Source organism: Lepidochelys olivacea (genome assembly GCF_965140295.1).
Source record: "Lepidochelys olivacea isolate rLepOli2 genome assembly, chromosome: 11".
In the NCBI taxonomy this organism is placed as follows: domain Eukaryota; kingdom Metazoa; phylum Chordata; order Testudines; family Cheloniidae; genus Lepidochelys; species Lepidochelys olivacea.
Window position 1 is genome coordinate 18,947,540 of NC_140421.1, and position 25,950 is coordinate 18,973,489.

The 25,950-nt window shown below is 41.2% G+C and overlaps 2 protein-coding genes and 1 long non-coding RNA gene across 10 annotated transcripts in view; 2 read left to right on the forward strand and 1 right to left on the reverse strand.

Annotated features, from left to right (window-relative positions):
- The window catches only part of R3HDM1 (R3H domain containing 1), a 163,914-nt gene extending 158,581 nt beyond the window's left edge, over positions 1–5,333 (forward strand). For all 8 annotated transcript variants that reach the window (XM_084643971.1, XM_084643965.1, XM_084643968.1 and 5 more), the window contains 3 exons: positions 794–876; positions 1,658–1,742; positions 3,961–5,333. In XM_084643971.1, the coding sequence (XP_084500097.1) occupies positions 794–876; positions 1,658–1,742; positions 3,961–4,325 (533 nt within the window). In that variant the 3' untranslated portion in view covers positions 4,326–5,333. The remainder of the gene's footprint in view (positions 1–793; positions 877–1,657; positions 1,743–3,960) is intronic.
- On the reverse strand, positions 4,326–9,096 carry LOC311528672. Its single transcript, XR_014713661.1, has 3 exons — positions 9,073–9,096; positions 6,319–6,453; positions 4,326–4,458 (listed from the first exon to the last, which is right to left on the reverse strand). It is a non-coding gene; the product is annotated as an uncharacterized lncRNA (long non-coding RNA).
- A 253-nt stretch (positions 9,097–9,349) lies between these two features.
- UBXN4 (UBX domain protein 4) overlaps positions 9,350–25,950 on the forward strand; it is a 29,179-nt gene continuing 12,578 nt past the window's right edge. The window contains exons 1-6 of the mRNA XM_084643973.1: positions 9,350–9,512; positions 20,676–20,778; positions 22,109–22,137; positions 23,244–23,362; positions 24,699–24,849; positions 25,313–25,421. Coding sequence (XP_084500099.1) covers positions 9,431–9,512; positions 20,676–20,778; positions 22,109–22,137; positions 23,244–23,362; positions 24,699–24,849; positions 25,313–25,421 — 593 coding nt within the window. The 5' untranslated portion in view covers positions 9,350–9,430. The remainder of the gene's footprint in view (positions 9,513–20,675; positions 20,779–22,108; positions 22,138–23,243; positions 23,363–24,698; positions 24,850–25,312; positions 25,422–25,950) is intronic.

A 25,950-nucleotide genomic window follows, 5' to 3' on the forward strand; every position in this document is an offset into this window, starting at 1 on the left:
TTTATTTGATTAGTTGCTGCTACCTGTCAGAAACTGAAGGGTAGATGCAGCTCTGGAATTTTAGAATAATGGGTGTGATATGTGGAAATAGTCTGCAGGCAGAAAAATTAAATTCTTTATTGCCTCCCTTTTCAGAAATAAATCTTATTTATTTTTGAACATATTGTCTACAGTGGCTACGTTCCCTAATAAATTACAAGTGTGTGCTAACTTTTACATAAATGTTAGATTACTCATTGTCAATCATGTCTCAACTTCCTTAGTCCCTTTTCATAATCTTTAAAGATTTCTATTCAGTCACCTTACAGACCCCTCAAGTGGATGGGAATTTCAAGATGTGAGTAGCATTGGGCCAGGGGGGAGCTGTGCACATGCTATTTGAAACACTGCAACGAATTTTAATCTTATTAAAACTCTTTGAGGAGATTTGAATCTAGATGAGACTATGGCAGAGAAACCAAAGAACATAAGTGCTTTCTATAACCTTTAAAAATACATTTTTTTAAATATAAGGAGCCCTGTGTCTGCGACTTCTGAACTTGATAGTTTGTGCTCAGTCGATTATTTCCCCACAAGTTTACCATTGTCTGGTGAATTCTTAAAGTGCTTTTTCTTTCTTAAGATGCCAACTCTTGTATTTTTTCTGATAATAATCACATTACAATTATTTCCTTGTATACATTCATTCTACTTTGTATATCATATTTGTGTGGTGTAGACTGTTAAGAGCATTTAGAAAGAGGTTTTATATTAAACCAAGAAAAAGCATTAAGACTATTTTTCTCATCTTCAGGAGATGCCAGATACCCATTGCTCGGCCAGCCACTGCAATATAACCCTCCACCTTTATTACATGGACATGTAACAGGCCAACAGGTATGAACAAGTGCCAACTCCTGGGCATGTGTACACCATGTTAGTCTGTACCACTTGGGCTGTAAATTCTAGTGCAGTGGTTTTCAACCTGTGGTCCGTGGACCCTGGGGATACACAGACTATGTCTAAGGGGTCCGCAAAAGGTTGTCATTACCATAGAACAGTAGTTTTCAACCTGTGGGCTACGGGAGAAATGGGGTCAGGGCGCCGGGGCTTGCTCTGCCAGACCGGCGCTCCAGCCAGGGAGCAAGGTGGAGCTGTGGGGGCTTGCTTCTCCTACCCCGCACTCCAGCTGGGGAGTGAGGTGAGGATGCGGGGGCTTGCTCTGCCCGCCTGCCTGGTGCTCCAGCCGGGAGGTCAGGCAGGTTGGGGCGTGGGGGTGCCCATATTTTCAGGGTCCCTGAGCCCAGGCCCCACTGGCCCAGTGGCTAATCTGCCACTGTCATTATACTGTATTAAAACCATGCAAATAATACCTATTATCATGGTGTATATTACACCTAACATATATGTATTGGCTAACATGCTACTTTCACCTTTTCCTCCTATTTGCCCTCATACCAGGGACTGAACATGCTTTTGTGCAATAGTGCTAGGCTACAGGAATGACACTGGACCCAGAAATCTGGCCCTCTTCTGTACTATCATAGTGTAGCACACTAACTACAGCACTCGGGGACAATCGTTCATAATTTGTAACCCTTGTTACTTGTAACTCAGATGTAACTTTTAATATTACAAATGTAATCATTCTAACTATGTGATGTTTATCTGAGCTTAGTGTCAACCTGGACACAGACATGGAAGCAGAGGAAGGAAACCAGCTAAGAAGGCCGCTTCAGCAGATCTTGGTGCAGGGGAACCAGGTATGTAATTGTTGGGTGATGCTGCAGTCTGAGAGAAATGTTGAATCAAAAACTGAAGCAGTGAGAAAGCATTATTCTAATTTATTTATTGTATTATTCAAACCTGTGTAGGGGAATGGGACTGTGACATCTGATGCAGAATTGGATAGGTAACAGAGAGGACTGGATATTAATGGGATGCATGAGAGTAGGAGTTGCCTATGTTGGTGTTGTGTATCTGTGTAGTTAAAGTTGGGGGGGTCCCAGCAGAGAGGAGGTGGTCTGGGGTCATAGGGATTTCAACAGTGACAAAGGCTGTCTATAAGGGTTTAATGTCTGGAAAATATCTGCATGTAGAGTGCAGCAAAATAGTGTGCACGGATGTTGAGAGGGGGAGTGTCTGTAGGAGTTGATTACATGGGATCTCTTGCAGGTGTAGCAGTATGGAAGGTGCTTGTAGGGGGTACAGCAATGTCAATGGATATCTGTTTGGAAGCATAGGGGGTTGTCTGAGGAGTTTGCAGAAAAATGGATGTCTGTGTGGTGGCATTGTGTGTATGTGAGACTTGCAGCAGAATGGGAGTGTCTGGGGCAGCTGCAGAAGTGCCAAAGGGAAACGGAGCTCCAAAGCATGAAAGTTGGTACAATTAATGAGTGAGATAAAGTAGGAGAGGGAGGGATGAAGAGTATAAAAGGGAAGGAAGGTGAAGTGTGAATCAAAGGAAGGTAAGAATAAACAGTAACTGGGCAAAGAGGGAGACGGTAAACAGAGGAAAAGATGGGAATGGAGGGAATGAAGAAACTGTTGTTCAAAAGAAAACAGAGAGGAAGAGAGAACCAGAGTAAACAGTAGATAGGGAAAAACATAGAAAAGAGAAGGGAAAAGAAAACCAAGGGAGACACAGTAAGTAAAATTATTTAATATAAAAGTTAATACCAAAATATTTGTAAGTTACATGTTTAATATAATACAAAATTCTTCCATAACTGCCCTTAGCTTACCAGAACTATGAATGTAATACATCAACTAAATTCATTCCTGATTTACATATTTTTTTTCCTGACAAATCAGAACACTGCATTTGTTGCCAATAAATATGATGGGTGGAACAAAGGTACAACCTCTCTCCATTGTGCAGACCACGGGCAACAAGTGCTACCCAATAAATGGGGCAGGGCATGGCCAGAATACTAGGACTGTGTTCCATTGACTGTTCAAAATCTATTTCTCTGTTGGGTTGTTAGATTGGCCCTGAAAGGAGATTTGGGGGAGTTCCTTTTGACTGGACAAGATCAGGTGCACAAGGGGGAAACTAACATCCTCCTTCCCCCAGCTGGCATTATTTGCTTTTTGACAATATATATATTGAACTTAGTTCTGTCTGTGACACCTTGAATAAATCATTTAAGTTCCTCAGTTTATCTATATGTGAAATGGGTACTGTGAGGTTTAATTTTTGTAAATCATTTTGAAATCCTCAGATAAATGATTTTTTTGTGATGGCAAAGAATTGTTTTGTGTATTACCACCAACTCTCTTTGTGGATCAGTGAATACAGAAGGGAGCTGGGCTGCTTTCCTTAGGTAGTCACTGCCATGAGAGCAGATAGCCAAAGCTGTGTTTTCCTGTAAGTTTTACATCGCTGTGAGTGAAGCAAGTCACGGTTCTCACTGTCTCACATTTTTATTGCAACTGTATTTTTTATCCCATTAATAGATCATCCAAGTGTTAGTGCAGGAAGGATTCACGCTACAACTTGCTGCTAACTACAAGTTCATGCAGATAAGCCCTTAAGTCAGAACTGAGGATTTAAGACTAACTGTTCTTAGGGAGCCTGCTGATGCGCACAGTTACTGCACTTTGATCTACCGTACTATGAAACGGTAAGGTATGCATCAGCAGGGTCCCTATGGGCAGCAGGATGGAATAGACTCTCACCCCAGCTTGCTGCAAACTAAATGTTCATGTAAGATAAACTCTTATTATTTAGTGCCTGGTACTACCTTTTAGCCTGCATGCTTAACTCCAGTTGAACGCACTTGGAACTTGAATAGTTTTGATGTTCAGTGCCATAAAGACTTTTTAAAAATAGTAGAAGCAGAATGTATGTTTGTTTGACAGAATTAATTTCACATCTGATGTAGTTTTCACATCTAATGTAACTTCACTATTTTATGTAAGATTGAATCCTTGTTAAATGTAATGACCAGTTTTAATTCTACATATTTCTTGTTTCAGTTGTTGGAAAAGTCTTAGAAATTACTGAACTGCCAGAAGGAATAACTCGTATGGAAGCTGAAAAACTATTTGGAGAACTTTTTAAAGTTGATGCCAAGATTCGGTGGCTAAGGAATCCCCAGTGTCTACAGACACAACAGCAACACCAACATCGTTATTGTGGCAGTGGAGATAGTAATGTGAACACTGAACCCTCCAAACCTAGTGACTTGGCCTCCACATATACAGTTCTAGCTACGTTCCCTACAATGTCAGCAGCCCAAAATGCACTGAAGAAACAAAGTAACTCAGCTAACAAGTTTAGGCTGAGAACAAGCAAGAAGCACTATGAGTTTCATATTCTGGAAAGGGCTAGTTCTCAGTAGCAGCTACATTGTTGGACATTCAGCCTTTATTAGTTCCATGTCCGTCTCTTCTCTACTTGATTGGCTTGATGTTACAGGGTTTCTGTTATCTTCATAGAGACTCCTGGAATGTGTTCTCATATGACATTATAGCCTTGGAAGAATAATCCAGTGATCCAGCAAGAAGAAGAAGAAAAATAGATATAAAGTTAATCCCACACAACTGTAAGAATCCATTCTGACAAGATATAGAGAGGCAGCTTTCTATGAGGAATGCTGTTAAAATGCCCCTTACTTTTATAATAGTTATGTTTTATATTTCTGAATTCTTGTATCAGATCCAAATCTCTATTGTACAGCAAACTTTTGTTCATAATGAATACCCATATTCAGATTTATATTTTGTAATCCCTTTTCACAGCCAGCACACAGCTATCCATTTTAGGGCAGAGGGCTTGGGGTGGAATGGGGTAATGGAAGGGAGAATAATTAAGAAATTTACACTGTTTTCTAGCCAACTACACACAAGTCTCCAATTAACATATTTCTCTTCCCGTTTCTTTTTCAAATAAAGCAATTTCAATAACTTCTAAACTCCGTACACAGTTCTTTCAAGATTCACTCAGTGTGAAAAATAATTACAAATAAATTATATTCTTGAACTCATTTCTAATCAAACAGGTTAGCATAAGTATTAAAGTGGAATATGAATATGTCTAAACTACAAAGAATGTTCATTGAAGCCAATTTGTTTGTAGTAAAAGGGTGAAGACACTAAAAGGTATCTTCCCCCAAATGACAAAATGTTTGCACTTTGTGTTTCCACTGGTATAAATCTTTTTCTTTGCACTCTAGGATAATTGTGTTAAATAAGTGCTGGACCCTTCTTAAGTCATTTAAATATGTTTTCATCATTTGCAGAGGATCACTGGACATCAGAAGTTTCATTGCACATACAAACAATCTTTTTTCAATTTCTGTGTAATTTGCAAGGCTGTACAATGTGTGCTGATGCAAGCCTTTTTTCAGTTCAAGAAAATAAATGTTTACAAAAACTTTTTCCAGTGCATTTGTTTAAATTATAGGACTGCTTGAAACCTAAGTGAATCCATATTATGCCATTTTGCAAGTTTTCCTCATATTAAACAGAGTTTAACAGAACTTAGTTTACAACTTGCCTAATGAGAGCCAGACCAAAAAAAACTACCTTTTGTCCAGATCTACTCTCCTGTCTATGATATGGTTAATTAAGACTTGGTGCATACTTTAGAAAGCAAATCTTGCAGCATTACACATAATTTATATGTAATCACTGTTCTTTTCATCTTTCGATATAGGTATGTGCTTCTATCACAAGTAATCATAGAAGAGGAAGGCTTTAAGTGGGAATTTAAATGAGGATATGATGATGGGTTTATGAATGATGGAGACAGGAACTTCTTTTATGACTCTGGGAGATGGTGCCAGGGGACAGAGGTGGCAGAGTAAATAGAAAGCTGGTTACAGCCTTGTCTATTAAAAAAAGAGAAAAAAAAGGCTACCGTTTCTCTGCGGTATTTTTCTAATGAATAAATGTGCCGGACAAAGCCTCGCAGCATTTCCACATAGATTTTATATCACAAATTAAAACATAAACTGATCGTGTCAAGTCAAGATACACACCAAAAAATAGCAAATAGAATTTAAATCCCACCCCTTGCATGCTAATACTGTGACTATCCACAAGAGGTCAGATTCATTTAGATGGAAGATCATGCCCGCATATTCGAAGATTCTGCTTATGGCCTCCAAGTATTTACCAAACTGGATATGCAGGTTTTCCCACATTGCAATAAAAAATGGCCTTTAGAATAGGACCAGATAAAATTTAACTTGTATCTAACCTGTTTCCCTGAAAGTGTGTTTTCTTGACATTACCTGAGAGAGCCCAAGTGGTCTTGATATCCAAACCCCACTTACTTCCACTGTGAAGAGAGATTGAAAAGAGAAGTAAGGCATAGGAAGAGCAGCTGACCTGCTTAGTGATTTGTGGCTAGGCTCCACAAATGAGGAAGGTCAACACCCTACTCTCCCAGATGCTGCAGGATGTAGCATTCTGCAGGTCTTTAGGACATTCAGCAGTGTCACTGGGCTTCTACAACATGGAGGCCTGCAAATTAAGTTTCAAAGCATGGCTCAGGCATTGGTGTGCACATGGGAAGTTAATTCTGTCAAACTGAGAAAAGCATTAATTGAGCTTGAGATATAAAATTGGATGCTTATTCACCCAACCTATAAACCAAACATCTGTACCCAAGCTGGAATAATGAATTGTTAGCTTTTATGTTTCTGTACTCAGTTATTCCTTAAAATGTCACATTTACCATGTAAATTGTTTTGAGCATTCTGCTGTTCGCTATAATTAATCTTGTGGGAACGTGTTTGATTGTAGGCTTGATTTGTTCTCCATATGTCTTGTGGACTTATGCACGGGAGATAGTCTCTCTTCATAATTAAGATTGCAACTAATTTCCATTATAAAGTCCAGTGCTAGCTGTAATATAATATTTGCTTAGAAAATCGGTTTGGCCTGGAAAGAGTTGCATTTCGTCCTAAAACCAAGGAGGAGTTTACATAAAGTTTGAAGGAAACTGGTCAAATCACTTTTCCATTACATGTAATTAAAAATCACCCTGATCTGAAATTTTCATTTTAGTCTATTTCTTAAGTCTCCTTCAGTTCTTGTGCCAACCTTGTCAACGTTCCCACAGTTAAATCTCCTGGAAAGTTGATGTGCTGGTTATATCTGAAGGAAATCCTTCACAATTAAGCAAAAAATGTTTTTGTTCTGGATAGTTATGGACCTAGTCCTGCTGTCATTGCTTTCAGTGCAGTTGTGGGCTGTAGGATTATAGACCCACATTAGATTTGGATGAACTATGGTTTTGCATGCACAATAGGCCCAAAGCATGTGACCAATAAAAATGAGATCGTGAGAAAGAGAAGAGCTGATTAAATTGTAGTGACCCTTCAAATTACCAGTGTTATCTTATTTAAAGTTCGGCCTGAAGTAATAGAAATAAAATATGGTTAATTGGGTACAAGGTACAGTAAATATAAGGAACTGATTCATCTTAGCCTTACCTAAGGTCTGATAATTAGCAATGACACCACTTGTTTATTAAGAAGTATACCCATGTAAACTCTTAAAGGATTCATTGCTAATACCTGCCTGACCATGTTGGGGCCAAACACTATGGGTCTAAACTCCCCTGGGTTTAGCCAGTTTGTAAGCATCTTGATAAAATGCTTATAAAAGTTTTGTTACTATTTGGATGTAGTAAATTATTTATGTAGGTTTTTTAGACATGTTTAGAGCAATTGTATCCATACCATTCAGCACTGGGATTGAACAAAAGTTAAATTAGTGTTGTGGTAATACTCTGCACAAATAATTGTAATTCCAACATTGGCCCAATCCCTCTGACATCAATGGGAGGTTTTTGCCATTGATTTCAGTAGAGTAAGATCAGGCATTATCACTAAGATTTTCTTTTTGCAAGATTTTCAAAGTGAGTAGTGATTTTTGATGGCCTTGATTTTTGACTGCCCAGCTTTTGAAGCCTTTTTAAAGGGTCTGATTTTCATCACTTTCTGAAAATCAAGCTGTTTTAAGTTCTCATATTAGACACCCAAAATTGCTAGTCAGTTTTTAAAATTTTGATCTATATGTTTGTGTGAATTTTACCCCCTGCTAGCTGAGTGAAAACTAGAAAGGTTATAATGGTTCTTCTATAGTTCAAGCAGTAGAGCTAAGTGGGTGGAGCTGTAGGAGTTGAGTTCTAGGTCTTAGCTCTGTAAATTTGTGGTTTATTAGGGAGGGGAACTAGTCTCTCATTAATTAAAGGCTTATTTTGATCCTCCTTCTAACTCCTTGATTTTTCTGGTCTTATTTGATTATTATTAAAGCTCCTTGCGTTGGGGATCCGTTCTTGCTTCGCTGCAAGAAATATCCAAAAAGCATGGAAGTGCTCAGTTTGGGCCCAGAAGACACTCATTTTAGTTGATTTCTCCCTTTAAAAGCAGTTCTCTTAATGCGGCCTTCCACGCTTGAACCTTGGGGCGCCCCTTCCACGCTTGAACCTTGGGGCGTCCCCCCCCCCCAGAATCATATGCAACAGTAACAAAGCGTTTCTGTAGCTCTGAAGAGAGTTTGAATGTCAGATGACACCAGTGCTGGAAACCTGAGAGCTATATAGGAAAAGCTGTAGGTTGCTGATAGTAATGTGTGCTCTAACATGGGGCTAAAGTTGTCTAAAAGTATTCTCGGTCAAAGGAAGGTGCATATCCTGCTCAATGTCAGTTTATTTTTAATTGTGTGGCGCAATGGTTTTCAACCTGTGGCTCGCTAACCCCCGGCAGCTGCAGACGGTCTACGATTTTCAAAGGGGTCTGTACCTCTATTTGAAAATTTTTAGGAGGTCTGCTAGTGGGGGGGGGGGGGAGATGAAAAACCCCCGAGAGAGAGAGTGCAGTTGGGGTATACAGAATTTTACAGACCGACGGTAGAAGTTCCCCGAGTGCAGGGCACTTAGAATCTGAATTACACAGACTCCCCCGTGAACCGCGTCAACACCTCGGGGGGGGGCGCAGGCTGCAGAGAAAGGTCAGGCCCGGCACCGCTCTGTGTGTGTGTGTGTGTGTCGCCCCCGCGCGGCCGGACAGGGCCGTTCCTCCCCCTGTGAGCGCGGAGCCCACCCACAGCCTCGCGAGGCCCTGGCCCACCCACCGTTCTTTCCTCGCGCCGCGCTGGCCTCTCCCGCCTCCCTCCCCTTCCCAAGTTCCCAGGAGTTTTCGCCGGCGCCCGGGCGGCTCCTTCCCCAACGTGGTGAATCTGCCGCGGGCTCACCCGCGCTGCGCTATGTGTCACTCGCAACCGGGAGGAGACTAGAGGAATGTGCAGAGGGGAATCACAGCCACGTTTACCCTACCACCGCCCGGCGCAGCAGGCAGCGCACGCGCCCTGGGGTAGTTGGGAGCGGTTAGTCACCGTTTCAGAGCGAGGCTGCAGGTTTTGTGGCGCATGCGCATCGGGAGGGTGGGCCGCTGGGAGTCCAGGTCCAGGGAGCGGGGGCCTAGGGGGTACCATGCTGTGGTTCCGCGGCACCATCCCGGCCGCCATCGCCGCTGCTAAGGAACAGAGCTCGGTCTTCGTGGTCTTCGTGTCAGGTACGACCGATAGCGGGCCTGGGGGAGCGGGGCCCTGCCGTCCCCGGCCGCCGGATATAGTCCCTGGGGCAGCCCTGTGCTGACAGCACCTATTGTCCCGGAGAGCTCCCTATAGCGCCCCCGAAGCGCTGCCTGTGCAGCCCCCAAGCCCCGTATACCGTCTCCTGACCCTCTAGTCCCCTGTGCCGCTCCGGGCAGGCCCCAAGCCCCGTATACCGTCTCCTGACCCTCTAGTCCCCTGTGCCGCTCCGGGCAGGCCCCAAGCCCCGTATACCGTCTCCTGACCCTCTAGTCCCCTGTGCCGCTCCGGGCAGGCCCCAAGCCCCGTATACCGTCTCCTGACCCTCTAGTCCCCTGTGCCGCTCCGGGCAGGCCCCAAGCCCCGTATACCGTCTCCTGATCCTCTAGTCCCCTGTGCCGCTCCGGGCAGGCCCCAAGCCCCGTATACCGTCTCCTCACCCTCTAGTCCCCTGTGCTGCCCCGGGCAGGCCCCAAGCCCCGTATACCGTCTCCTCACCCTCTAGTCCCCTGTGCCGCTCCGGGCAGGCCCCAAGCCCCGTATACCGTCTCCTCACCCTCTAGTCCCCTGTGCCGCTCCGGGCAGGCCCCAAGCCCCGTATACCGTCTCCTCACCCTCTAGTCCCCTGTGCCGCTCCGGGCAGGCCCCAAGCCCCGTATACCGTCTCCTGACCCTCTAGTCCCCTGTGCCGCTCCGTGCAGCCCCAGGCAGGCCCCAAGCCCCGTATACCGTCTCCTGACCCTCTAGTCCCCTGTGCCGCTCCGTGCAGCCCCAGGCAGCCCCCAAGCCCCGTATACTGTCTCCTGACCCTCTAGTCCCCTGTGCCGCTCTCTGCAGCCCCCAAGCCCCGTATACCGTCTCCTCACCCTGTAGTCCCCTGTGCCGCTCCGTGCTGCCCCAGGCAGGCCCCAAGCCCTGTATACCGTCTCCTGACCCTCTAGTCCCCTGTGCCGCTCCATGCAGCCCCAGGCAGCCCCCAAGACCCGTATACCGTCTCCTCACCCTCTAGTCCCCTGTGCCGCTCCATGCAGCCCCAGGCAGCCCCCAAGACCCGTATACCGTCTCCTCACCCTCTAGTCCCCTGTGCCGCTCTCTGCAGCCCCAGGCAGGCCCCAAGCCCCGTATACCGTCTCCTCACCCTGTAGTCCCCTGGGTTACTCCGTGCTGCCCCGGGCAGGCCCCAAGCCCCGTATACCGTCTCCTGACCCTCTAGTCCCCTGTGCCGCTCTCTGCAGCCCCAGGCAGGCCCCAAGACCCGTATACCGTCTCCTCACCCTGTAGTCCCCTGTGCCGCTCCATGCAGCCCTAGACAGGCCCTGTCCCCGCTATACTATTGCCTGATTCCATAGTCCACTATACCAGTGGTTCTCAACCTGTGATCCGTGGACCCCTGGGGGTCTACAGACTCTGTTTAAAGGGTCCACAAAAGGCTGTCGTTACCATAGAACAGTGGTTTTCAACCTCTGGCCTGCAGACGCCTGGGTGTCCACAAACTATGTCTGAGATTTCGAAAGGAGTCGACATCTCCATTTGAAATGCTTTTGGGTTCAGCAAATGAAAAAAGGTTGAAAACCACTGCCCTATATCGCTTCCTGTGCTGACGCAGGCAGACCTCATGCCTACTATATTGTTGCCTGACATGGCAGTCTTCTATACTATTCTCTCTGCGGCCCCTGGTAGGTCCCAAGCCCTCTGTACCATCACTTGATCCTGTAGTCCCCTATATCACCTCCTATGCTGCCCTAGGTAGCCCCAAGCCCCCATACTGTCACTTGATCCTCTAGTCCTCTGTACCACGCTCTGTGCTGTCCCAGGCAGGCTCCTAGCCTCCTACACTGCAGCCTGATCCTATTGGCACCTATACCACCCCCTGTTCATATAGTGTCCTATACTGCTTTTATATACTCCTCTCTGCTGCCTCATGCAGTTTCTAGGTTTCCTATACATGTCACCTTATATTCTCTCTAGTGCACAGTGCGGACTCTACACCCCTGTATTGCTTCATGGAGTCCCTGGGCCCCTATACAGCTGTCTGTACTATTTAACTATACCAGCCTGCAGCTCTCTGTACCCCCCAGTGTAGTCTCCTGGTTCTGTTTTTGCAATGCCATCAATAGCTTGTTTACAACTGCTTGGCCCTTTATACAGCGGTCTCTATTGCCCCATTTTATAACCTCCTTTGCAGTGCCAGTGTCCCCAGTCTCAGCACATACAATTCTCTCTGTGCTGTCGTGCCAGTGCTACAGAATTCCCTGTATATGGTGGTTCTCCATGCTCTGCTCACTTCCATGCTTCCCCTGTAGGTACTTCAAGCTTTACACGGTCCCTCTCCCCTACCCTAGTCCCCTATGTAATTCTGCATACAGTCTACATCACATCTATAACTTTTTATACTGTTCCTATGGGAGGAGGTGGTTAGGTTTTTATTTTTTACTTTGTCTCCATTGTGTTTGTTTATGAATGATCTTTTTATTTTGATGACTAACAGTTTAGATACTTGGCTTGAAGGCCTCTGAGCATCTCATACAAAAAAATTAGCAAAAACTAACTAACCAACCGCCACTGCCCAGAACAAATCCTACTACTAATGTCAAGTAACTTTTTTTAAAAAGAATATCAAAACATGGGATTCACCTACCTTCCACAAATAAAGTCACAAAAGACAATTTAAATAGGAAGTAACAATTTTTAGCTCTTGGCTGGCATAGCGTTCTTTATTCTGCATTCCCCGCTGGAAGGTAGCTATGGATAATGAATGTGGTGGCTAAAAAGTGGGATTGGCTCAGCTCAGCTATTTTATATACCTCAAGTTATAGAGCGGGATGTGATATTGCTTCTAAGCAGTGAGGGAGCTATCTGTGGAATTCAGTGTTCTATTGACAAGACATCTTTTTAATGAAGTTTCTTTTGTTGCAAAGATCCCAAAATGTTTTACAGATTTATATACAGAGCAAGTGATTCCTCCCTGGGATCTATAGTTAGGGATGCAGTTATCATAGAGTATGTTTTGTAAGATCAAATGGAAAGATAATTAGTAAACAACAGGAAACCTCTTGACATACACATTCTGCAACTTTTGACAGTTTACCTGTGAGACCTACTGTTGTGACTTGGATGAAGACTGATTTTTATTTTCCTGCCAGTGGCTAAGAAGTTTCATTTAACTTCATGGACATTTCAGCCCTTTCAAGATGTTTCTTAATGGTATTAAATGTATTAACTTGTATTTTTAATGTAATCCTGTCACGGGTAACAAGATATCACTTACCACTTATTTAGGTTTCCAGTTCAGTTCTGCTGCTCTTTGGTCTCTTTCCCCATTTATGTTCTAAATTCTAAAGTGAAGAGCCAAATGTGAATAATAATGGCCATAACTAGGCCAAATCCCACCTATTGACTAACTTTGTTGAGATTAGGTAAAGTAAAGTTCAGATAAACAGAAATTAATTTGTTTATTCTAGACAATAGGTGAAATTCGGTAAAAAAAGTGCATGAATGAACTTTGGGGTGAGGGTTGCTTAACTTAATTTAGGTCTGTAGTTTAACATTTACCTAATTGAAACATTCTGTGGGGTAACATTTTTTGTTCAAGTTGAAAGCCCTGTTTGTTTATTTATTGTCTTTTGGGATGAAATTTTTCATATTTGGGACCTCATCCTGCAGTTGACTCCATGTGGGCAAGTGATAGAGTTCTGCTCATTCCTGCTGAGCCATCCTGGAAGCCGTCTATTCACAGAACAATTATTTTGTAGCTTAGTTGACCAAGAAGCGGTTTCAGTCTGGCACTATGGGCAAAGGGGATGGACAGGCATAGGGACACACCCACATCTTGTTCATACTACACTTGAAGCCCGGCTTTGCAACAACGTTGTTTAAGATCCTTGGATACTACAGTGATAGGTTTTTATATTGCTCCCATAAGTGACAGTTTTTCTATTGTTAGTAGAGCCATGCTGTAGGCTTGTAGTTTGTCTAGAACAGTTCTCTGATAAAAGTATCTGTCCACGCTAGTCAGTGAAACCATTCTAGAACTGTGCTATCAGCAAGAAAACATTTTTAAACATGCATATTACTTCCACAGATTCATCAATAATTTGTATGGATCTGTTATACCAGTAAAATAAAAACCAGCAGGATCTTATTAAAGGGAATAAGGCAAAATGCCACATTTATTGTGAATGCAGAAAGAATCATAGTAAGCAGTTAGTTATAGCTATAACATTCCATTCAATTTCATATTTATTCAGGTTTCAGAGTAGAAGCTGTGTTAGTCTGTATCTGCAAAAAGAACAGCAGTACTTGTGGCGCCTTCAAGACAAGTAACAAATAACAAATTTATTAGATATAATAAATAAATAACAAATTTATTAGAGCATAAGCTTTCGTGGGCTACAGCCCACTTCATTGGATCCATAGAATGGAACATATAGTATTCAAGCTCAGAGGTTTCTCGTTGGAGTCTGGTTTTGAAGCTTTTCTGTTGCAAAATTGCCACCCTTAAATCTTTTACTTAGTGGCCAGAGAGGTTGAAGTGTTCTCCTACTGGTTTTTGAATGTTATGAGTCCTGATGTCAGGTTTGTGTCCATTTATTCTTTTGCATAGAAACTGTCCAGTTTGGCCAGTGTACAGAGGGGCAATGGCAGAGGGGCATTGCTGGCACATGATAGCATATATCACATTGGTAGATGTGCAGGTGAATGAGCCCCTGATGGTGTGGCTAATGTGATTAGGTCCTATGGATGGTGTCACACATTCATTCATACACACACACAGAGGTTCTGCAAGGTTATCATCATAGTTACCAGCCTTAGAGTTGCTCGTGCCAAGCCACTGGCCAGGTGGCCTGGACACGAGGAGGGAGCAGGGCCTTCTCAGGCTCTGCACATCTGATGCTCCTGGAAGTTGGTTTGCATAATCAGACCCCAAAGTTCTCAGTTTCTAGAGTCCATTTCTATAGGAATTTATTCCTGTGCCAGTCTATGGGAATTGCTTCATCATGCTGTTGTTGAATCAATCAGCAGATGGCACATTCCTGACGGCTCCATGTTGTTCTTCGGTTTCCCATCCTTGAGACTGTTGGGTGGATTCCAGTCTGCCCTCTGGGGGTCCTCTGGTTGTTTCCACTTGATGCCTTCTTTGGCCGATGGACACTGGATTCTTAGGCTGGCACCTCGCTGATCATTCCGTTATTATCCACACCAAGCATCCATCCACATACATCCTCTAACTCTATTTTAATCACAATTGTTAACAAAGCGAGATAGATACAACAAAAGGCCGGGGAGTCTCTGTCTGCTGTTTCTGTTGTTACAAAGTATTGCTTTGAGTCTCTCTCTGTGTGAGTAGTTGTTGTTACAAAGTATTGTTTTGAGAACAGACTCTGTCTTAGCAGCTTGCAAGTTTCACACAGAGAGAGAGAGAAACAGTAAACACAAGAGACCAAAGACCAAGAGACCTCTTAATTAGTAATACCGTGGAATTTAAACTATGGGGAATCAAACTCATTTGTGATTTTAATACAGAACTTCTTTAATATGATCCAACGGATCCAGACGGAGAAAGGGAGAAAGATAATGAAGAAGAATTGAATTGCTTAATTTTAGGGTCAACATTGTAACTGAACAGGCAAAAGAAAATAAAGGACTGGATTATTCTTCCCAGTGATTTTAAAATATTTTATGGTCGGGAAAGAGGTTGTTTGGGATTATGTATCTTTCAGACTGTGTGATTATCTTGGTCTCGTAAAACAAGTTTATATAAGAGTTTCAGTCATTTAACTTTAGCCTTGCTCAGCACCAATTTCTTGCCATAATAACCCTAAATAATACTTGTATTCACAGTTTATAAAGCTTAATGGTATAGCTCAAATATGACAGGAGTGTAAAGACATATTATGTAAGTAAACTGAGGAATTCACACGAAGTTGCAAATAAAGGGACAGAGGCTGCTGGTTTTAAAGAGCAGGGAGTGCTGGTATGCCTCCACCTAATGTAAACTGGTTTGAAACTTTAAATAAAGTTGGGAATTGGAATACAGATTTGCACACACAAAAAAGCAGCCTAGGGAACATGTACCTTTGGGGAACCAAAAGGTTAATCAGTGGCCTCAAATAACAGCTGATGTACTGACTGTACTGCTGTACAGAAGATGCAGTATAACTAATACTAAAAGCTGATTCTCCAGTATTTCATAGGTAGCTAACTTGCAGAGATACAAAGCTTTCTGTTTCACTTTTTGCTGGAATTAATTTGCTTAATAAAAAATTAAGCAAATCGTTCATTTGATGCAAAACCCACTCAGATAAATTTCTGTATTCTGTACTGTCCACATTAGGCTTTACAGTGTTCTTGCCAGACTATACTTACTTGTCTATGGTTGAGATGGCACTTTCATTTATAAGCCTGTATTTTTAAAGGCTGGTTGTTTTTGGAACCAATGCCACTTAAACTGAAACTTCACTTTTTTTTTTTCCCTGCCTTGGACGTGATTTTTTTTTAGGAGGGGAGGGGAAAGCTGAAGAAAATCTATTTGGCTGGTTGTAAGGTTTGTTCATCAAAATAAATGTTAGGTGCCTTTTAGAAAATACCTACTGAACTTACTTTTTAAATAAAAATAAACAAAATATGATTATAATGTTAAGATTGTAATTGAACAATTCAGGAAATTTGGAATTCAGGTTCTTATAGTAAGCTTAACATATGTGTGCATTTCTGCATGGCTTTTTCATTACATGGTTTTGAAGTAAGGTATAACAAATAACTGAATTGCTCTCTGACAAATAACTTTCATTCCAAGGGATTCCAAAGCATTTTTCAAATTATATATGTACTGTGACAGGGTCGGGCCAGATGGCTAGAGGAGAGTAATAGAAGGCAGATATATTAGCCCCCGGCTAAGTAGGTCCCATTTCCCTGGGTAAGGTAACAGGACAATCAGGAACCTTCTGGAGACAATTAAGACAGGCTGATTAGAACACCTGCAGCCGATCAAGAAGCTGCTAGAATCAATTAAGGCAGGCTAATCAGGGCACCTGGGTTTTAAAAAGGAGGTCACTTCAGTTTGTGGTGTGCGTGTGAGGAGCTGGGAGCAAGAGGCACTAGGAGCTGAGAGCGAGAACGCGGACTGTTGGAGGACTGAGGTGTACAAGCATTATCAGACACCAGGAGGAAGGTCCTATGGTGAGGATAAAGAAGGTGTTGGGAGGAGGCCATGGGGAAGTAGCCCAGGGAGTTGTAGCTGTCACACAGCTGTTCCAGGAGGCACTCTAGACAGCTGCATTCCACAGGGCCCTGGGCTGGAACCTGGAGTAGATAGCGGGCCGGGTTCCCCCCAAACCTCCCAACTCCTCGTCAGACACAGGAGTCGTCGACCTGGACTGTGAATTCAGAAAAACAGCCAAGCTGAGGGCTGCCGTGAAGCTCCAAGGCGAGCAAATCCGCAAATAAGTGCAAGACCCACCAAGGTAGAGCAGGAACTTTGTCACAGTACAGTGCCATTAATGGGATGGAGGCCAACAGTTCAGTCGCACACTTTACAACTGTAGTGGGAGGGGAAATTTGGACATCACAATAAACCCTTATTATACAAAATTGCCATGAAATTTTTAACCTTAAAAAGTCAGTAGGACCTTTTCTCATCCAAAAGGTAGAGGGAGAGCAAGACACAAACGGAGGCAACTGGAATGGAGTTCAGTTTACTTAAAGAGGAAGGGCGGAGTTGACCGTTCTGAGACTGGAAGCTGTACTTCCACCAAATAGACTTAGTAAATTGTGTACTCTGTTTAAATTGCATATTTTTCCATAACTTAAAATGCACTGATAGCACTTTCAATTATCGAAGGGTGTCCAGTAAACTGTGAATTTCTTGATTTTCATAAAATCTCAACTTTAGTTACAGGTGGTATTTCATATGATTTCTTAGCTTATTTCTTATATGTCAACAAACACATAATCTTCAACGTGTTTTAGAACTGGACTTTGCCATATTCATTAGCAAAGACCTGCTGAATACCAGAAGAAAAACACAGAAATTTTGTGTTAGGACCCAATTAACCACTTAATCCTTAAGACCCACTGAAGTACCGTGTTTTGTGTATGGTTATAAAGGATTTGAGAATGAAAAGATCTGAGCCCTTTGACAGCTGATGCTAATTATGGAAAAGCTTATTTAGCGCCAGCTGTATGTTTGGGGTTGTACAAGACACAAAGATAAAGACTTTCACTGTCTGTTGTCTGGAATGTTTCAGTTTTCTACAGTCATTGCATAATGGGAAAAATACACCCATCTTTTATCATTGTAGATAACTATATTTACCCAACAAGCTGAAAAGGTCAGTGCTCTCTATTGAGACTATATAAACACTGTATATCATCTGCTAGAAGTACTAAAGTGATACTTTTCCCATCTTAGAAACCTATGAGCTCTCTGACAGCTTGAGGAGTTAGAGTCCCAAGATAGTTCTGCCAGTTGGTAATTCTACTAAATAGCATACAACATTCAGAACTCCCTTTTAACTTAATGTCTTAGATCTTCTGCGGCTCATTATATGCATTTGGTTTCTTAATCATTGTATTAACTTTTGTATTTCAAAACAGTAGGAAACATTAGATGAACTTTAACCTTGAAAGAGGAACGGATTACGTAAACAAAAATTGACTCTAGAAATTTACCTCCACTGATGGTTATAGGTTTTAAACTAAATGACATGAGGCATGATTTATGTAATATAGGTTATCAACTTTTTCATGTTTTGGGTCACATGTTATAGAGATTATACTGTGGGTAACTTCTTACATTTGTGATCTCACAACAACGTTGTGGAAACTGCAGCAATTGCTTACATGGAAAAGCTAATATTAAGCAAGGATTTAGGTATTTTTAGCTATCTAATAGGATAATAGTGTATCCTTTTGAAAAAAGCATGCAGTAAAGTACCTGTCTGCCTCTAAGCAGTTGGAAGCAAGGAGGAGCAGCCAGCACCAAGACAGCAGTGGTCTGTAGATGGCATCTTGGGAACCACTGATGTTAAAGAAGAGTAAAAGACAAATGGGTCAATCCAAAGGATTCCCAGATCAAATAATTTTAGAGGTGTTTTTTTTTGTTTGTTTGTTTTGTTTTTGTTCAAAGTTTATTAAATGGAATTATAGGGGTCTTTCCAATAGTAATAGAAAGAAATAATATGGTAATCAAATGGTCCCAAATTCCTGGAGTACAAAACATGCAAGGAAGAACTCCTCCATGTGGTTGGCAAGCACTTGTCAGCACAGCTGGTTTGAAACAACCCTCCTCCAAGAAGCAGGAAGGCCAAATGGTCTGCTTGAAGTGCAATGCCTGACTAAAGGAATGGGTGTCCCCGCTGTCATTAAAAAAGGAAATAGTAATAGCTACTTAATAGAATACTATGTGAGAGTTTTCTTGTGGTCATTGGATAATATATTTATATAATGGAGAGCCAACTAACAGTGTTATGAAATAGCCAGACTTACATAAACAATCCTTATTTACAAATGAAAACAAAATAGTGGGTTATAAACAATTAAGAGTCTCTACAGCTCTAAATAAGACAAATTACTGTGGATTAGTTCTTTCTGGATGACTGCTTATTACAAGTGAATAAATCTGATTAAGATTAACTAATATTTAATCCTCTCCAAACACGTTTTTGATATCATATGTGTAGCCTTGTCTTTTCTAGGAAAAAAGTTGCGTTCTCTACTATGTTAGTTTATGTAGAAACTAATATGTGGTAAAATCCTAGTGAAAACTAGACAGTTCGTAGTTTTCACACGTTAGTAAGTAAAGATAAACACTAGTGGGAAGCCTAGGGTTTACCTTAATCTGCTAATGTGACAAAACTACAGACTGGCCATATGTTCACTAGGATTTAACTGTATGGTAAGAAAGCACCAGTTTTCCTAATGTGGACACACTCATAGGGAGACTGCTGAAACAATATAGCAAGAGAGAGGCATGCTTACCCTGATGTCTGGATGGGGCTCCACTGAGTAAGAGAGTGACTTCAGTTCATTACGTTGAATTTAGGGGCTGATGCTCTCCCATTAGCTATCAAACCTTTTTTCTGAAACTGCATATTACAAGGAAAATAGCATGCACTTTCACAATTTAATCTTTCAAATATAGTAGGATATATGGTTTATGTTCATGCCTGCATAAAAGTTTTAAATCTAAGTCAAACCAGAAAAAAAGTGTTTGAACAATATTTATTGATAACTAAAAGATGCCTGAATGGATTTTCTCCAGATTTTCCAAAAGTAGTTAAATGGTCTGCCAAGCATGAGAACTTCCAAAATGTAACTTTTGGGACTGGAACATTATAGTAAACAGAGGTTTAGAATGAAAGTTTCTTCTAATTCACTATATTACGCTATTTGCCATATATGTATGTTGAAAGACTTGACATTTTGGTACATTAGCTACAATTCATTTGTTTGGTCTTATAGTAATTTCACACACAAGGCTTCAGGCACATTTATACTAGCAAATACACAGTAATAATCATAAGCGTTTTACAGAGCTACTTTGTAGCGAGAGAAAAACTGTTAAATGGCCTGTCCCAAAAAACACATTTTTAAAATAAAAAAAGAAATTGTGAAGACTGGTTTTCATGAACATTTTAGCAAGCTGCTAGAATTCACTGGCAAATACCATTACTAGCCTTTAGCAAATTAATACAGACTATTCCTAGTTCAAAATGTTCAAGAACTATTTGATGTGAATGTTGATTACCACATGTAAAATGTGTTCCACTGTTCAAATCACAGAAAACTGTTTTCTGTTCATTTTCAAAGAAAATAACAGCCTTTGGGATAATTGGCTTGTCTTTGCCCCCATTAACTAATTTATTATTTTAAATTCTAGGCTTTCTTGGATGTTCTTGAAGCATTTACATTTTGTTTTAACCCCCCTTTTCTTGAGTAAGTCTCAAAGAAAACTACGACTTGCAATTGAGAACAAAATAACTTAAAAACAATAAATACATTTTAAAAACCCTGTATTTTATGAAGTTTTCAATCACTTTTGAAGTCAAATTCATGCAAGTTTAGTAAGGCCAGTATCAGACCAGACTTGCCGTTTGTGATGTGTTTAGCTTCATGTTAGTGATAAGAAGGCATATCTCTTGCAGGTGATGATGAACAATCCACACAGATGGCTGCAAGTTGGGAGGATCAGAAAGTGACTGAAGCAGCCTCAGATGATTTTGTTGCTATTAAAATTGATATCAAAAGGTTTGGTCACATTCTAACACTTTTCATGTTGTACTGCCTTTTTCAGTTTGGGTTAATAATAATAATAATAATAATAATACCACCTAGCTTTTTAAGACATCTCCCTGACATCTCCTGTTTGCTCTAGGGCAGTGGTTCCCAAACTTGTTCCGCCGCTTGTGCAGGGAAAGCCCCTGGCGGGCCGGGCCGGTTTGTTTACCTGCCGCGTCCGCAGGTTCGGCCAATTGCGGCTCCCAGTGGCTGTGGTTCGCTGCTCCAGGCCAATGGGAGCCGCTGGAGGCTGCACGGGCCGAGGGATGTACTGGCCGCCGCTTCCCGCAGCTCCCATTGGCCTGGAGCAGCGAACCGCAGCCACTGGGAGCCACGGTCGGCCAAACCTGCAGATGCAGCAGGTAAACAAACCGGCCCAGGCCCGCCAGGGGCCTGCCCTGCACAAGCGGCAGAACAAGTTTGGGAGCCACTGCTCTAGGGCCTCACATCTGAAGTACATTCAATAGTCTTGGTGCAGCTGGAGGCTAAAAAATTAGCAGATGATGCATATGATTTACTCCAGCTTTAAAAGTATTTTAGTTACATCCTTGCTGCAGTATTGCAGTTGACAGCCAAATCATGGTCTGGTTGATCCTTCTCCTTTCTGAAAGTGAAGAACCACAATAATGAAGTGTTATAAAATCAGACAAATGTGAGTTTTCTAAAAGGACTTTTGAATTTGTCAAGTTAAAGATTTAAGCTAGTTCAGAAATTTCCATGAGTCACAAAAATTGAAAAATCTTGCAGGCCTGGATGTCCCAACAGAAACAAACCTAGGAAATGGGTTGACTTGGGGATCATTGCTGTGCACACAGTAAAAAAACACCAACGTCCCTCACTGAGTTACTCAGAATTGTAGCACTATCCCTGGCTGTGCCCATCTTCTCCATTCCATAGGCAGCCAGTATATTGAAATTTACAAGAATCCCATTACCTTGAAGCACTCACAGGAGAATTTTTGTAAATTTCATTATACTGCTTGTTGTCAGAGAATCCCGTATTGTACTACCAGTGATCCAAAATGGTGGTGTTATTTTGCCATGTAGTTTCACTAAAATAATCTAGTGTGGACTTTTACAGCCTGTTGCAATAGCCAAGAATGTTGACTATTTCCAATGTATTAATGAGAAAATGTTGCAGAAGCTCATTTTCCATAATCTTGCGAGTCTTTGAACAGTCCCATGTACAATGAGTGTGTGTCACTTATAGGTTGTGATGTGATGAGACTAACTCTTCCTAATCTATGATTGATGTAAAGTGATTAGGATGATCTGCTAAACATATCTTTTGCTTTATACAGCGAAGCATGTCTACAGTTCTCACAAATCTGTATCCTTTTAAAATCAGTTCAAATGTTGCATTTTGTTTGAGATATTTGTTCTTTACAACTACAGGCCCTGTCCCTAGGATTAAGATTCCCAATAAGAGACACTGTTGAAACTGTTTCATAAGGCATAGGAGTATATGTAGAAGATTATATGTAGGAGTACATGTAAATACATACATTTAAAATGCAGTTAAAAGCCATTATGCCCAGCTACTATTCTTCAGTTATTTGGGTAAAGATACGTAATTAAAGCAAGTTCAATAATTGATCACGTAATATCCTCTAAATTGAAGACAATCCTATTTTCCACATAATAGGAATAACCCAGTTATTGGAGACTTGAACGACCATAACTGGTGATATGTACTGGTGTTAATATTTAGATATTAAGAGGTTTTTGAATTACAAAAAATAAATAATTGAGATACTATACTATTAATTGGAGTTGGGATGGAGGAAGAGGAATAAAATGTCTGACTCCAAGGGCTGGATTCCACTTTCAGTTATGCAGATGTAAATCAAGAGTAACTCCATTAAGCATAATAAATAGCCCTCTACTTAAAATTCCTACAATTCTCTGTGGTGGTGGTGGGGACAAAGAGGAAGAGAGAGCAAATTCCATACTTTGTAAGAACATCCTTTGATGTTGAAGATCACTTTCAATATTTCCTTTTTATTCTTTCAATAGCTAGTGTTGATTGAAGTACAACCAGAATGTGAGTGCCATTGATATGACACTCAGATGTGCACTGATTTTAATGGATTTCTTACTATTATTTCATATTCTGCTTAACACTAAAACATAATATGCTTATTCTAAAGCATAATTGGATTATCTGTAATACCGTTATACATGATACAGTCCTCTGGGATGTTTATGAAATCTTTCACAAACAGTATTGATTTCAGATACATGCATGATTTTCTTTTAAGCCTTGTATTGGAGAGAAGTGCTTTAACTTAAACTAGTCTTTCTGCTCTGTTTTTGAAGTGGTGGATTTCAAATTTATGTGGTGCATTTTCCTTTTCTAGTAGCTTACTCATTTGTTTTTTTTAATCTTGCTGCTTTAACTACATCCATTTATTGGCCTTTACTATTACTGTGCAGATCCTGTAGTGTGTATTCCATCCAGCTTCTTTATAGGAGACAATGGAATCCCCTTGGAAGTAATTGCTGGCAGTGTCTCTGCAGAGGAGCTTATTACCAGAATCCACAACGTCAAACAGGTAATAAATGCTTACACACCAGCTTTTTCACTAGAATGAAATATTGTCACAAGAGCTTGTGGCCTTCACCTCTTCAAGACAGCAAACATCATTGGGCCCAAGTGTGTGACCAGAGGAAGCAAGCACTACTGAATCAGTATGCTCTCACCGGCAGCAAAGTTACTTCCCTGTCCAATTATGCAAAGCTGAACTAATTTTGAAAACTGTTTGTCCATGTTAAGTAAACCAATTGTCACAGGAAGTTAAGAGTAGCTACACTATACTGACACAAAAAGAATAGGTGTACTAAACAATTCTTAATCATTGCTCCTTTCAGAGCTATTCTTCTAGCAGGGCTTAGACATGGTTTAATAATGTGACGATAACATGGTCTGTAGTGTTGACTCAAACAAAACAAAACTATCTACATATATGTTTGCAGTGTTATAGCTGTGTTGGTCACAGGATATTCGAGAGACAAGGTGGGTGAGGTAATCTTTTATTGAACCAGCTTCTGTTGTTGAAAGAGACATGCTTTATAGCTTATCACACAGCTCTTCTTCAGGTCTAGGACAGGTATTCAGAGTATCACAGCTAAATACAACATCAAAGCTAAATACTGTTAAATCCAGAGGTAGCAACAGGAGTAGCAAATGGGAGTTTTGCAAGGGAGTTATCCAGGTGAAGGAGGAGCAACTACATGACTTTGGTGTGAGTTTGTGGACTTTAACTTCCTATTGTGCATGCTTGCTTCCTTGGTGTGTGCCTGCTTGATTGATGTTTATAGTGTGGACTGTTAGGGGGGCTGTGTGCTGAGCCTAGCAGGCTGCTAGGTAAGGTTGAGAGCTTCCTAACAAGGCTCTAGCCTACCATCTTTTGATCCCTAATCCCTTTAGAGCCCTGGACGAGGGGGACGGGACTAACTCAGGGAAAATGCGGGTTTTAAAAGCCAGTTTGTAAGTGACCAGAGTTGCTGCTCCTGTTCACTAACTCATGTGAGTTTTGCAAGGGATTTTAGAGAGGGAGTGTAAGCGCCAGATACACCTAATGAACATTTTCTAAACTTTGGCCAATAACATGTATGGGAACGGTGAGATAAACCTGGTAGAAGCATAAGTTTCTTAATATAGTGTTCACAAGTTTTCAGTGCAGACAGGCTAAGAAAAAAGCTGCAATACAGTTGGAACACACTATATTTGATAACTTATTGAATATTTATTTTTGTATTTTGGACAGGGCTTACAAGGCTTGTCTTCACCCACCAAAGAAAAAATGGTTCATAAGGCTTAAGCTTCAAGCCTGAGAGCACAATCAAAAGTTTGTAGTCTTGTCTGTCACTGCTTTTTTTCTTTCTAAGATGCATGCAGTAAAAAATGAAGCATTAGAGAATGGGAGTGAGTTGTCTGCTCAGAGTCCCTCCTTCCAGGCTAAGACCACTTCTGAAAATGCTCAGTCCAGAACAGTTGATCTTTGTGAAACACAACTTGAGATAATAAGCACTTCTGACGGTAATTAACAACAACATATACCAGTTTGCTCTTCAAATCCTAACAGTATGATTGTCATCTTCTTAAAATTAACATGAATGATGGTAAAACATTTGTGGCCTTGTTGGGATGACAGTATTTTCTCAGAGCACATCTTGCAGAAAGTCCACTGAAAAAGCCACAAATCCTGTCATCTCACATTGTTGTAGTGAGTAGAAAATTAAGCTCTCTTGTAAGACAGTAATTAATAAATTATTTAACTACAGTGTTCTTAAAATTAAACTCAGTTCTAAATATCTGTTCCTCCTTAGGTAATTGACCTTATTAGCAAAGCACTATTTTCAGAGGAATTAGTACTTTGTGAACAGTGGTTCTACACCACAGCCCAGTATGTTTTTTAAGAGGGCAATCGTTAGCAAAAGTAGTAACAAATTACAAATATGCCTTTTTTCCTCCTCTGTACAACTTCCTAAAACACTTGAAGATAGAGCAAATTCAGTCCAGGCAAATCAGTTTCAGGAATCAAATAATTCTTCAGATGAGAGAGTGACTGAGCCACAGCCTGTGAATGACCTTACAACCAAAGTGGAAAGGTTTGTCTTTGTTTTTTTTGTAGACTTTCTATCTATTCTAAAGTACTGTGATTAATTATTACATTTCCTTAGGTTGTAACAATGGTAAGAACCAAAGCTGCATGATTAACATATTTCTTGTTCTAAATGAAGTTTTAATGTTCTTCAGAAAATAGCTAAAACTAGTGACTATTTTAATCTTAAGCATCAAATTTCTCAGACGCTAGAGCTAATGGATTTCGCCTTGTAATAATCTGAGTGCCAGGTGCTGATCTACCAGTCGGAGCCAAATCTGTAACATTCTAATTCTCTTAATTTGAAGTGGCCCTTTGTCCCTTCATTAACTGACTTTGTTGCTTGACATGGTAACTAGATGAAGATGGAAAGCCTCCTTTCTCTCATTTTGACTGTGATAAGTTTGTCATGTTAAGCATGCGTTTTGGTAGATCTGGACTCAGTTATTCAACCTTTTTGCTGTTGAATCGAACTCTCAGAACAGTCAGGGAATGTTTTTTATCAAATGGAAGCAGATCTTATTTTCCTTCAAGAT